Genomic DNA, 14,721 nt, shown 5'->3' on the forward strand with positions numbered 1-14,721 from the left:
TTTATTCACAAAAAAAAATGTGGGAAATGTGTCGATAAAGAAATTCTAAAAATATATATACACACCACCCTTACATATTATATATAAATATATATATTTTCCGGTGGATAAAATAAAAACCAAATCGAGTTAAATTTTTGTTACCAGTTATTTGTGGTTTGTTTTTGTTTGAGGCGTGATAAAAAAACTAAAAAAAAAATAAAATAATAATAATAACCATGGAACGTGTCGTTTTGTTTAAAAAGATCTGCCTAGTATTAGTAACAAAAGCAAAAATCGAAGCGGAAGCTGGGGCTGCTAATTTGTTGTTCATTTGTTTGCGCTGTCAAAAAGCGTTTAATTTTTTTGCTTTCTTTTCGATTATTTCTTTTCGTTTTTATTTTCATGTTGTTGTTGTTGTTATCTTTTTTTTTTTTTGTGCTGTTTTGCATTTTATTTTTGGAAACGCGACGGCCCAAAGCACTTTGTCTATAAAAATGCACTTCTGCGAAAAAATAAACACATGCCTCATAGCCTAAACAAACGCACACAAAACTGGCGGCTAGAGGAGCTGTTGCACTCTGGATTCTAACAACAAACAACTGTTGCAATTCCATTTAACATGATTTCTGGGCAAAAATATTCGAATCTACAGAGGAGCCTCGTTGGATAGGGAAATATTAACAGAAATATATATTTTCTAAGCACTTTTGCATGTTGGGCAAGGGCACACTGGTCTTAACTCCCATTAGATTTGGTCACACTGAGTGTTTGTATAAGTTGTTTTACAAAGTAATAATTAATATTTGTAATATTAATTTTAATATTACTCTAAGACACACTTGTCTCAAATTTCCTTAAGACTGGCCACACTGTATTTATCTTTATGACCCTCCTCCCGCCGCCTCAGCTCATATTCCTGTCGATCATCTTTGGCTGTTGCTATCCCAAGAGGACAACACAGAAAATATTGTCGCATATTTATGAACATGTGTAACAGATAAATCTGAATCTACACACGCACACACACACCCAGTGGCGGTGGCGGCGGGGCACAACACATAAGTGATTTAGTTGTCAGGCGAGTGCATTTATCACAGCTGTTTTTTTTTTTGAGGGGGGGGGATTGAGTTCCGAGGACCAGGCCAAGGCGCCAGTAATCAAACTAATGAGCTTGGTGGTGGTGGCAAAAATAGCATTTAATGGATTTCAAATAATCACAAAAGAAAAAACTCTGAAAAAACCCCCCTCTAACTACTCCACTGCCAGGGAGGCTGGTTAGGTGGTGAAGTGAAGTGATAAAACATTAAAGAAATGCGCTTCTTCTCCTTCTTGTCACACCTTGGGGGTTGCTAATGGAGGCAGCTCTTGCTGTTGCTGCTGCTGCACTTAATGGCAAATGATAATGATTGATGCTGAAATGCAAGGCAAAAATATGCTGCACCCACCCAGACCCCCCAAAAAACAAAATCTTCACAAAAAGCCACACGAAGCAAGTCGTAAAGCTGTAGCTTCTATATCTTCTTAAGGGTTGGTATCCCAGGGGGTTTTCTATGGCGATAAGCAATCATTCAATGCGGTTTGAAATACAAAAAAAAAAAGACAAGAAAGAAAGAAATCATTAAGACCCCATTAAGAGGGGGGTTTTATATTTATACTTTTTGCATTAGGCAGATTGCAAGTTGTATTTTAGGACCTTTTAAGACTGCCTTTAAATATAAATTTATAAAGAAATATATATAGAAATATATAAAACCCCCTAAAATATGTTATACCTTATATATAAACCCAATTACCCATCTATACCCCCCTAATATCTATATCTAATACCCAAAATGTTAGTTATTTTAGGCAAATTTGATCCCTTTCTCCACCCGCCCTTTATCCCCTGGTGCTGTGTAAACAAAGGCATTCAACAAATTTGTAGGCGTAAAAATTGTCTTGTCAATATTTTAATGATATCACTTTACACCACAGTCCCCCCCACCAAGACCGTTTGGTCCTTGTCCTTGTCCTTGTCTGTGGCGAAAAAGTTTCCCTTCAACTTTTTTTTGTTCCCTTGTTGCTGTTTGGCTGTTGTCCCCAGGAAAAAGGCTGGAAATCCCAGGCTCTATGCTTTTTCCCCTATATATATATATATTTTCCTTTTTTTTTGTGGAATTTTTTCCCGCTATCCCTTTTGGCTGCTGTCTTGGGCGTGTAAAGAAGAAGTCAAAAGTCCCGCCGCTCATTTGTTTGCCTTGTTTCCCTTTTTTTTTCGTTGGTCTCGGTTTCTCGCTTGTACTCGGGCAACATTTTTTCTGTTTGGCTAGAAAATTACAAGAAAAGTGCCCGGAAAAGTGGGTGGTGTAAAACGAAGGGGGGTTTGTTTATTTGTGCAAGTGTTTTCTCAATTGTGCGTGTGCTGGCCAGAGGAGGGAGGTGGCCAAGTGGCGAGAATCTGCAGACGGAGGTCGGTCCTCGGTCAGTCGTGCGTCGCCGTCTGCGGTTGGAATTTTGCTCCTTCTTCTTGCCTGGACTTTTCCCCGAGTTTCCTCCCGCACACAAACACACACACACACACACTTGCAGCATTCCAGCGGCGACGTTTGTCTAATCTTAACGGTTTTACATTTCATTGCGCCGGGTAATTGTCCTTCGTAGGGTTGGGGCGGCTTCGGTTGCGATCCCCCTTTTTCCAAAGGATATTCGACCTTAGTCCGCTACAGTTTATTAAATTAAAAAGTCACTTAAAGTCGGGGTAGAACTTTTTTTTTTTTGCGACTCCTTTTTTGTACATTTTTGTGGTGTTTGAAGTTGGAAAAAGGGTTTGTGAGTTGCTTAATGTGAGGATTAAAGAGTGAGCTATGGGATTGGCATATAGCAGATGTTGTTGAAACCTCCCATTGGTGAAAGCTTATTTTTTCAACAACAATTTCAAAAAATAAACTAATATATATATTATGCCTAGTAATTTACACTTAACTTTACCCTTAACCGTTGGTTAAACTTACCTCTTTATCTTTGGCAGCTAATAGTACAGCTGGCTGGCCGTTGTTGTTGTTATTGTTCTTCTTCTTGCGCTTCTCGCTGTTGCCACTGCTGCTGTTGTTGTTGTTGGTGTTATTTGTATTGTTGTTATTGGTATTACTGTTGTTGTTATTATTATTATTGGTATTGGTGTTGCTGGTGGCTGTGTTGCTGGTTGTTGTTGTTGTTGTTGTATTGTTATTACTGTTGTTATTGCTGGTGGTGGTGGTATTGGTATTGTTGTTATTGGCGCAATCATCATCCTCGGCACTATTGGCAGCCACAACAGCAGCTTGTTGCTCATTGTTGGTGTTACTTTCATTGCTGTTGTTGTTGTTGGTGTTCTTTCGACTACAACTATTATTGCTATTATCGGTTGTTGTTGTTACATTTAAACTAGCCTCCCCCTTGTTGTTGTCCTCTAAAAGTTCCAACGCCTGCGTTGTCGCACTTGGCTCAGTTCTGGTCTCGGTCTCCATATCGTCTGGGTTCGATTGCATCGAGGCATTCTCCTCCTCCTCATCCTCATCCTCGTCATCATCGCCAGCCTCATCCTGCTCTGGCTGCTGATGCTGCTGCCCTTGCTCCTGCTCTGGCTCATCCTCCTCCTCCTCCTCATCATCCTCGTCCTCATCCTCGTCCAGCTGCAAATCCTGGTGACTGTTGTTGCTGCTGGCCATGGCCTCATTGGTTATCGACTGCTCGGCGGGCATATTGGCTGCCGCTGTTGCTGTTGTTGCTGCTGCTGCTGCTGCCGCTACTGCAACATCGGTGGCCGGTGAGTGGAGTGGAGATTGCTGTTGTTGCTGCTGCTGCAAGGCCGCCGCTGCTGCCGCTGCAGCCGCCTCCATCATCATCTGCTGGGCGTGGCTGAAGAAGAGCTTCGGATTGAGGCAGGCGCCGCTGACGACGCCGCCGCTCTGCTGCAACTGCAACTGTTGCTGCTGCTGCTGCAGCTCGGTGCTGAGCAGCGGCGGCGAGGGCGACGGCGTATTTGTATTTGCGAGCAGATTGCTGCCGTTCTGCTGCTGCAGCGTTAGAGCCGCTGCAACGATAGAGTTATTCAGCTGCTGCTGCTCCTCCTCGTTATCTGTGATTGCTCCTGCTGCTGTAACTGCTGCCGCTGCTGCTGTTGCTGCTGCTGCACCTGTGTCGCTGTTATCGCTGTTGTCGCTGTTGCCGGTGGATAGCTGCTCTTTGAGTGTGTTTACTTCCTTCTCGGCCTGGGTAGCGCGCTGCAAAATAAAAATCAAGAATAAAGTAAGGGTTAATTTTAATTTTTAATTATTTACTTAAATTTGGTTTTAAATTTTTTAAAGTTTATTAAAAATGCTTAATTGATAAATAATTTGGCACAAAAATTGGCTTTTTAGCTTTTGTTTTGTGGGTTTTATATTGATTTATAGGAATTAGAGCATTATGAAACCTTATGCTAAAGAGAGCAGAGTCACACTTGATATATTAAAATAATTTTTTACTAATTATTTCTTTAAATTGAATTAAATTTCTTACAATTTAATTTTTGTTTATATTTAATTTAAGCTATGTTTAAAATTCATAAAAAATTGAATATAGTGTCATATTGCCATAAAAATCTCTTATAAATCAAAGAAAATAACAATAAAATTCAAACAAATATTAAAATTCTAATTTATCATTTTTTTCTTTTATTTAAAACTGATTTTTAAAATATATAGAAATATATTTGAGTAGCTCCCATCCCTCATCCCTCTAAAAAATTCGTCTAACGTCCGCCACATATGTTGCAAAAAGTTTGGGCACCAAAGCCAACTATCGACCCTCATTAATTTTACTTTTAAAGTCATTACGGGTTAAATTTAGCCAAATTAATACGTTGCAAAAACTTTTGTCGGCCGGCAACGACAACAACAGCAGCAACCGTTTGGTTGGAAGGCTTAAAAAACATTCCAGAGTCCTGGGAGTAACGGAGTTCGGAAGGGAAAGGACTCCCCCCCGCCGTCTGCATTAGCAACCAGGAAAAGCAGGCGAACAAATTTATAGTTTATCGTTCGTATCGATAAGCCTTGACTTGAAAATGTTTGCCTGCTATTAGTGCTGACCTTCGAAGGGGGCGGTGGCAGCTTTGGGTGGTTTGGTTTGGCTACACTTTTTTGGGGGTCCCCGGGAATCAAATGCCAAATGAGAAATTAAAACAACAAAACACAGGCTAGTCAGGAAGAAGGTTACAAAAATATGCGGTGCAAACTTTTTTGGCAAATTAGTCTGGGATTCCAGACCAGCGAGAGCCCAATCCCAGTGCCCATTCCCAGTGCCAAGTTTTAAGGCTTCCTCCTAAGCCCAAGCCCGAAATGGCAATGACTTTTGCCTGGTCCTCGTCCTGGTCCTGGGCTCCTTTTCGATTCGATTTTCTGTTGATTTGTACTTGTTCGGTTTGCCTTGGCTTTGGGGTTTGAGTATTTTCTGTGCTATTTTATTTGTATAAATACCGGAAGCTAGGCAAAAAAGGACTCCCGAGGAGGATCCTTCTTCCAGGGGGGCGTTGCAGGCAATAAAGAACTTTGGAAATTAGTCGATGGGCTCTGCAAAAACTATTAGGTGGTTTGGTTTGGGGTGGCTTAAGGCTTTTGCCAAAAGTATCGGTAGTGAAACCTTACCCTTTCTCCTCACTCTGAAAAAACTTGAGCAGGAAGTCGTTACAGAGTATATATTTTTGGGTTTGGGTAAAGTAGTGGCACTTTTCCGATAGATATTAAAGCCAGAGATCTATAAAAACAACAACTTCTCTTAATGACAAATACATACAGGGATATATATGTACATATATCCCTGAAAGCAAATCATTTTTCTTGGCCCCGCCAGGCATATTTGTCAACATCGTCGTTCTCATTCTCATAGATATATATTTATGATATTTAAAAGCTCTTAAGTACAAACAACAGACAGGCAAAGCGGGAGGCTGCTGCTGCAATATCCACGAGTCCTGCCACGAGTCCTTTTCCAGACAGACAGACAGTCAGACAGACAGACAGAGACTGTGGCAATGGGTGGCTTTCAGTGGTTGCTCTGCCTCTCTGTCTCTGTTTTAAGACCTCGTCGTCGCCGCTGCCGTGAGCTGCTTAAGCTTGAAAATTGTTTTCATAATGGCCAAGAGAAAGAGAGACAGAGAGAGGGAGAGGAAGGACCAGAAAGGATACTTTTCAGTTTCAGTTTTGATTCCCGTCGCCAGAGGTATTTTCCATTTCTTTCGCTGACTTTTTGCTGGGCCGAAAATCGATCAGTGGCAGGCAGCAGCAGCAGCAATCCCCGTGGGAAGCCAAGCACTTGTTGGCTCTGCTTCGAAAATAGTTTTCTTGGCCAGGTTTTTCCCACTCTGTTTAGTTTTTTTTTTTTCTCTCTCCTCTGAAATCAATTAATACAAGAAGCGGGGTCTGGCTTGGGCCAAAAACCAAATGAGTTAATTAACTAAAATGCGGGTGGCTTTGCCGGGCATTTTTTTTTTTTTTGTTTTTTTTTGCTTTTCAGAAAGTTGGAGGGTTTTCTTTTTTTTTGTAATTTTTATTTTGGGTTTTGTGCCCACTTCAATGGTCCCCCCCAGTCCGTGTGTGTGGTCAGCTTATGGCTGGCAAGGCTTTCGTATCGAGCACCCTTTTAGCGTGCTCCCCTCCCCGCCCTTCTCTGGCTCCCCTTTTATTTTTGGGTTTCATTTAATATTTTTGCCCCGGTTGCCACTTCAAAGGGGCTTTGGAAAAAAACAAAAAAAAAAAAATCCAAAAAATACATGAAGAATTGTATAAAAACCTACGGGTTAAAATCTCTCGCGCGCGAACCTAAAATGTTAAGTGAAATGTTAAAATTCCATCCTAACTAAAAAGAATTGACCATTAGAGGGGGAGAGAGAGGTAGAAGTTTGGGTGTTTCAATGGGTATATTTTTATTTAAGAGTTTTTGGAATATTTTATAATAATTTATAATATTTTATAATAATTTATAATAATTTATAATATTTTATACACTTTCTCAAAGAACTTTTAAGACTCTCCTATAGTTTATCCCTATAATAAACTCTTTGACGTTGGCTTTTGCTTGTACATTGCAGGCTAAGCTTGGCAGAGAGAGTAAGAGAGAAGCGAAAGCCTAAACAAAGGGTTATTTTGATATATTTAATTAATATTTTAACTTTAAATGATCTTGAAACTCCTATGAAATATTTATAGATTAAGTAACCAAAATATATTCAAAAATTATATTTAGTACTATTTATATATTCAAGAATTTTATAATTATTAATTTTTAATGTGGCCTTGTCCTGTCCTTTTTCCACCTCATTGGCAATTGTATCAATGAAAGTCCCTTACCTACCCACTCCTTAATTTCTGAGCTTTGCTGTTCCTGTTTATATATATATATATATATATATATATATATATTATATATATTTTCCCCCTTTTTAATTTTCTCATCGTGTTTGTTCACAATTGTCGTGTGCTTGGCACATGTCAACTCACTCGTCTTCGTTGTGCTCCCCCCTTTCGGCACCACCGCCGCCCATGTGTGTTGTTTGCCCCTCCTGAGGTTGCAGCGTGCGCGGCGGCATTGTCTCAAGCTGTTTGTCTGAAGTGAGTTTTTGGTTTTTGGGCTTAGCTCACAGAGAAACAGAGTGAGAGAGAGAGCTCGCTCAAGATTCGCAGCAGCTGTTGTTCTTCTCGTCCTGGTGGTCCTCAGGACCTTATTTGGGGGCGAGCAAGCACTTTTTGTAATTAGTACGAAGGCAATGTTATGAATTGTGCTTCAACTTAAGCTCGAGTGGCCGGGCTTCTTGTGATTTAACGAAAGGGGATATACTTATATATATACATGTACCATGATGTATCAACCCCCTTGGGTTTGGAAAGGGTTAACGCGGCGGTGTATTGTGCGGTTTCTGTTTTTTATGCTTTTCTTCTTTTTTTTTTTTTTTGACAATAAATCAAAGCAAATCAATGACACAATGTGGGTTAAGGTGGCACACGCCGCTACTCCAGCAGTATCCTTCAGCTGTATCCCTTTGAACCCCCTTTGTCGCCAATTTTATGCTGCTTTTCCCCTCTTTTTTTCTTCCCTTTTCCTTTTCTAGTTCTGGAAGTCAAAGGACTTGCCAGGACTGCCACTTGAAGGCATAAATATCTACATATATAGACATGAAACCAGCGACAAAGACAATTATACACACATTAGGCACATCCAGGGAAGAGTTGAAGAATTAAGGATATTTATGTATATATGCTAGAAGGGGGTTAAGTTATGGTAGCCTTTCTTCCTTCTCCCCCAGAAATTCCTCTTTTTTATTTTAAGCATCCAAAAACTGTTGCCCATTAATTGAGGCTAAAGGATAACTCCTTTCTCCTTTCCGAATAAAAATATATATACCAAAGGATTTGAGATCCAAGAGGAGGAGAAGGAGCAGGAGATTCTGGGCTCCCCATTATTCTTCAGTTCGGATTCGGGGCATGCCTTTGCATTTGCTTTACAATTTCAAACATCATTAGCAACGCACACAGTACACAAAGCCCCCCCGTCTCACACACACACACACACACACACATGTATATCCCTTTTTGCTAATTATTTATTTAAATATTAAACAAAAAATACCCGAAATACACACACACATAAACAAAGCAAGGAAACACACACAAAACTGCAACAAAAAAAAGGAAAAAAAAAAACAGTGAAAAGAGTGGCATAAAATCAACACACACACACACACAGAGGAAAGTATCCTCCCCCCCCCCCCCCCCCCACACACACACACACTCATAAGCACAAGAGCCAGAGAAAAGACGAAAATGATGTATTGATGCTGCCTGGCAGGAGAAAGAGAGTAGAATGAGAGAAAGAAGGGGTAAGAGCAGAGGCGGCCATGTGGGGGATCCTGCACACACATACACCCACCCACACACACACACACACACAAGACAAGAAAAAGAAAAGGAAGAAGGAGAGCGAGAGGCAAATATGCAAATACATAACTGTACATTCGTGGAGATAACACGGCTGGCCTTCCCTCTGCCTTTCCCCTTGGAACTAACTAATATTTTCTAATTTAAAATTCTGTTTCTTTTTTATTGCCTCCCCCCCCCCACACACACACACACACACACACACACAGACACTTACACGCAGACATGTGTATGTAAATTTATAAAATTTTCTATTTACTTATCAAAAATCAGAGGCGCAAAAAAAGAAGGGGGTTTGAGAAGGGGTTGTGTAGGTTGTATTTCTTCTTGTTTTTTGCTCTGCCATTCGGGGGGTTGGTGTAACTGTAAACTGAAAATGTATGCTATACGAAATATAAATTAGCTTTGATATGCGAAGCTTTGCTGACGAAGAAGATGAGCCCACCCCCCTACCCCTACCCCACTACCCCACTACCCCTTTTTCCTCTCGATTCTGATTCTGAATCTGCAAAAAAAGGATTATATACACGCGTGCCTCGCATATGTGTCTCTGTCTGACTGTGTGTCTGTCTCTTTCTCTGAAAAGATGCTGGAAAAAAGGATTAATGCGTGCAAGAAGAAGACAGAAGGCAGCAGAAGGGATAGGGGTTGGGGCTGGGGTTCTTTCGATTTTTAATGCGTCACATGACAGCGCATTCGTTGGGGGTTTGGGGCTGCTATGAGGAAGCTCAAGTTCCTACTGATATATATCCTCTTTTTTTTTCTAAATGCCAAAAAGTGTCAAAGAAGACTCACTTTCTATCTCTTTCTACTTTTTATGTGTGTGTGTGTGTGTGTGTGCCATTTTTTCCACTTGAAGGATACAGTTACACATTCATAAGGCACAATTTGAAGCTATCTTGCTCCCTCTAACTTTATGTTAGGCTGTTAGATTTCTAATTGCCAAGGAAGAGAGAAAGAGATAGAATTTTCAAGGATCTCATAGATCAAATATTAACCAAAATAAAATTCTAAAAATATACAAAACTTAACTTAACACTTGATAACTATAATTCTCAAGATGTATACTTTTCATAAATTATTTATTTTTATCTTTTAAAGGCTTTTTTACACTATTATTATTCAAGGAAGCTCTTTTAAAATATTTTCTTTAACAAAATTTAATTGTAAGCTCCAACTATGTCTTATTTAAAATTTTAAAAATTAAGAAAATTATATTTAAACCCCTCTGCCTAATATAAATATACCCAACGACCCCTTAGATCACAGTTTTGAAATTTTTAAACAAAAAAAAACCCCTCATTAGATATACAAATTTTTGTTAATTCCTTTGCCATTTGGTGATTAACGACGGACGCCTTTTCTATGCAACCCTCTTTGTGTTTTTTGATATTTTAAAGGGGGTGGGAGGGGGGTTTTGTAGACCCCCCCCCTTCCAGCAGCAAAAACCATTCACATTGAGTGACCAAAAGTAATAATAATTTTTTGGCTTATCCTTATTATTACATAACGTATGCATACCTTTTTTGTGGGGCCCATTTCCACCGGAAAAGCGGGAAAACGGGAGCAAATCGTACATCAAAAATGAACATGTCCATGTGTGTGTGGGTGTGATGACCCTTTTTTTCTTGTGGGTGTGTGTGTGTGTGTGGGAAGGTGGACACACACAGTACCCATTGTTCACACACACATATATAAACCCCCCATTTTTTGGTCACTTTGTTTCGTAGGCCGAAAAAGGCAAAGAGCCAAGGCAAAGGACTTTTGTTTTGTGTTTTTTTTTATGTTTATAAATTTATATGTGTGTGCGTGTGTGTATGCCCAGCTAAGTAAATAATTAAGCATTACACTGACCAAATAGCACAAAGCAAAGGCAAAGTCGGAGGGGGGACCCCAGACAAATACAAATAAATATAACTCATATGTGGGCTTTGTTTGGGGGTTTCCCTTTTTTTTTTTTCTTGATGTTCGGTCAGGCCATACAAATAATGATTAGAAATCCTGAATCCTTCATATGTGTGCGTGTGCGTGTGTGTGTGTGTGTGTGTAATTTTTGACATTTTTATGCGGGCCTCAAAATGCTTTTACAGTCGGACGTTGGGTGGGTGGAGCAGGGCTTACCTAAGGGTTGTCCATTACATAAATTTGACATTTTAAAATCTAAACGAAATTAATGATTTCAGTTTCAGGCAAAAAAGAAAAAGGGATATGTGTGTGTGTGATATACAGTTGGCAACAAAACGTGGTCCCTAATTAAAAATGTTAAATTTTCAGGACCGAAAAATCCTTAATCCAGACCAAGGCATTAATATAAATGAATGTATTAATGTTTAAGGCAGCCAAAAAACACAGAATCAATAATTCTTTTGGAAGAAGTGGAGTGAAGAGCGGAGAAGACCGACTCCTTCTCTTAATTAAACCCAAAATGAAGCAATTTATTATTTGCGAGACGAGACGAGAGACGAGAGAGAGAGACCCTTTTTCAATCAAAATTTCCAATCAATGTCAATTCATTATGCCCAACGAGATGATGTTCTTGTTGCCAACAAAAACCAAGAACCAAGGCAACCAAAGGGTTCTTCTAAAACTCTAAAAAGCAACCCCGAAAGACACAAAACTCTGTTGGCATTTTTAATGAAAAGCCACGACGACGACGACGACGATGTTGGCCTAATCAAAATCGACAACATTTTATAGTTTCCAGTGGGTGGAGAGGAAAACTCACCTTTTCCCTGAGCTTCCTCCACCTACCACTTCGACTTTTGGCTTAAAGAGAGAAAGTGTAGTGTGTGACAAACAAATATTTGAGAACGTAAATCAGAAATCTTTTGCTTTCATTTGGCAATCCTTTTGTGCTCCTCAGAGGGTGGGGGGAGGGGAGGACGCTAGGAAAATGTGCTGGGGTTGCTGTCCTTAGGAAAATCGAAAAACATTTCGTGTATTAAAACCGAAACGAATTAATTTAATTAATTACAATCATGTCTTATTAGGAGACGTATGAAGGAAGACAACGGAGCACACCAAGACGTTGCGGAAAATCAAGGAAAACTCAAGAGGGGAGGAGGAAAATCAAGAAGGAAAAGTAGGGAGGCAAAACTTGGGGGCTGATTTGGGCGACAGTTTTGTTGCTGCCAAAATGAAACAACAGCGCGTGTCAGCTGCCAAAGAGTTCGCTTTTGTTTCAAGTGCTGATGCTGCTTCCAGCATGGCTTTAGTGGGTTAAATTCTGCCAGTTCTTGTCGGGGGGTGAGCTTGAGAGGCGTTTTCCTGCGGGGGTGGCGCCAAAAATTGTATGCTCACATCATTTATAAATGCCTGATTTGTTATTTACAAAACGAGACAAGTTGCGGCGGCATTTTCGGAATTTTCCTTACAGAAAGGGAGGGAGGCGGTTAAAGCTTTTCCTTTTGTGGCCCATGTGTGCGAGTGTTTGTGTGTGTATGTGTGTGTGCGGCTGCCACTTAATTTGAATTTGAGTAATTGGCCAAAAGTAGGAGAGTATTCGAAGAGAAAATAAATGCTTGGTTTTTGGGGCAAACTTAAAGCTTAAAATTTACAGAACCAGTTGGGAATTTTAGCTGGAACTAAGGTTTTCTTCAGGGAATTTGTTTAAATTTTTATGTTTACTGATTATTTATTAAATTCTAGCTATTTTAGGTAATATTTTAAGACAAGTAAATGTCAAAGGACAAATTTTCCTCTTCTACACTTTTGTAAATTATTTTAAAAGAAATTCTTTTCAGTTTATGCAGAATCCTCATATATAGCAACTCAATATCTGGCCTCCTCATCCCAGCACAGACTTCTTTTAACACTTTGTTGCCCCATTGTTGTTGCTGTTAATTAATTTCTGTAAAAATATTTATTATTATTAGTCGTCCCGCAAATGGCGATGGCAATGCACCCGGCCAGCCAGCCAGCCACCACTCGATATATGGCATGTATATATATTTATACATATATATATGATGAGAATATATATCTGCATAAAAATGCATGCCACTGATTCGCACTGTTCCCGGTTCCTCTTTTTCCCTTTTATATATTTTTTTTTGTTTTTTTTTTTACCCCCCTCAACGACTTGACTGTCACTAAACGGCTCATCTAACTGCAATGCTTCATAGAAATTTGTTTGTATATGGAGGAACGTGTATCGGAAAAGGGAGCAGAGCATTATGGGGTTAAGGAAGGGGGCTAGTTGGGGCAGGGGTTGACGGAGGGAGGGGGTCTTGTGTGTGGGAATGGGAATGGCTGGCGGGCAACTTATTTTTGCAACAACAATGAACTAGAGAGACAGAGGGAGAAGGAGAGGGAGAGACACACAAATCACAGAAATGAAAATCGAAAAGTGCATGCTTCTGCTTCTTCTTCCATATAATATCGGGCGAAGGAACAGGCATAAATATAAGCTATATATATAGGCTATACAGTAGAGATTTTTGTAAAAGTTAACAAAGTTATTAAAGAGAATTATTGGTTAAAATTATGCTTAAACTATTTGGGAATTATAAGGTATTAAGGTAATTATAAGGAAAACTGATAAAAAAAAAAAACCTTAAAAAACTGAAATATTTCAAAATATTTGCCAGAACTGCTTGGGAATTATAGTCAAAAATCGACTGAAGCTTGTTATATTAATCTATATCTATATTTCTTGGGTTCACCTTGTTAAACCCATACTATATACGATATTGGCTATATTCTGCGTACTGTGTATATCGAAATACTATATACTTTGTATCTGAAAAGTATAGAGTATGTGTGCAACAACAAATTTACACTCCAACAGACGATGTTGTCGTCGTCGTCGTGCCAGTCACTCAGTCAGCCAAAGCGGCTCGGCTGTCTATAATGCAGCCTATAAGCCCCATATCGGCTGGGATATATATGCAAATATATATATATATATATATATATATATACATATACATTTATGCATTTGTGTCTTCATATCCCTCGATTCTCTCCTTGTGTCGCCACGGCTATAAAAATAGGCAAATAATTATTTAAGAATTTCTTGATTAATTGGCAACGTTGTTGCCGCCGTCGTTGAGTAAGCGAGATGGAGAGTTTGTCGTGGGGAAAGAGACAAGACCAAAGACAGAGAAAGAGAGAGAGAAGGAGCTAGAGCAGACTGATGAGACATTTTGGCCAACACTTGATTGCATTTTCAATTGTTTGCCGTTATGCATTTTTGCCAATAATTCACATAAACGGCAAGGAGCGAACGCAAAGACATTTGCAATTTTTTTCTATATATATATAAATGGCCTGCAACATTGTGGCAAAAACTTTATACAGAATTTAGGAGCTATTTTAATGGGCTATTTTAATTGGTTAAATCGGATTGGAATTTTGTGGGGCAGAATGAGTGAGTTTTACTAATTAACTGGATTTTGCGTTGATCCTTTCTTTAAAATAATATATTTAATATTAATATTTCTTGTTAAAATATGTAAAATAATATTATTATTAATTTTCTAGATTTCTTTAAATGTTCTTTGGACTAAAAACATCACTTGAGAACACCCATAGTCTGGCCTGCCTGTTCCTGTCTATCTCTAGCCTGGCAATTAGCATATTTTATAACCAATTCCTGTCATACATGCATTCCACACCTTGACTCGGGGAAGGTAAAGAGAGAAGTGTAGGGGGGATTGGAAAAAACCCCCGCAGAATTCAAGTGTCACCGCCCTAACAATTGACAAAGTTGCACAAAGGCTGAGACGAGACAACGCACTCCTCTGACGCTTTCCTAATGTCCCTATCTACGCAGTCCCTGAATCTCCACCACAGACGTGTGTGTGTGTGC

General features: G+C 39.5%; 1 protein-coding gene across 3 annotated transcripts in view; it reads right to left on the reverse strand.

Moving 5' to 3' along the window:
* The window catches only part of ct (homeobox protein, cut), a 74,142-nt gene that overhangs the window by 28,956 nt on the left and 30,465 nt on the right, over positions 1-14,721 (reverse strand). For all 3 annotated transcript variants that reach the window (XM_041775077.2, XM_041775076.2, XM_070287974.1), the window contains one exon: positions 2,973-4,223. In XM_041775077.2, the coding sequence (XP_041631011.1) occupies positions 2,973-4,223 (1,251 nt within the window). The remainder of the gene's footprint in view (positions 1-2,972; positions 4,224-14,721) is intronic.

This window comes from Drosophila kikkawai, chromosome X (genome assembly GCF_030179895.1).
Source record: "Drosophila kikkawai strain 14028-0561.14 chromosome X, DkikHiC1v2, whole genome shotgun sequence".
In the NCBI taxonomy this organism is placed as follows: Eukaryota; Metazoa; Arthropoda; class Insecta; order Diptera; family Drosophilidae; genus Drosophila; species Drosophila kikkawai.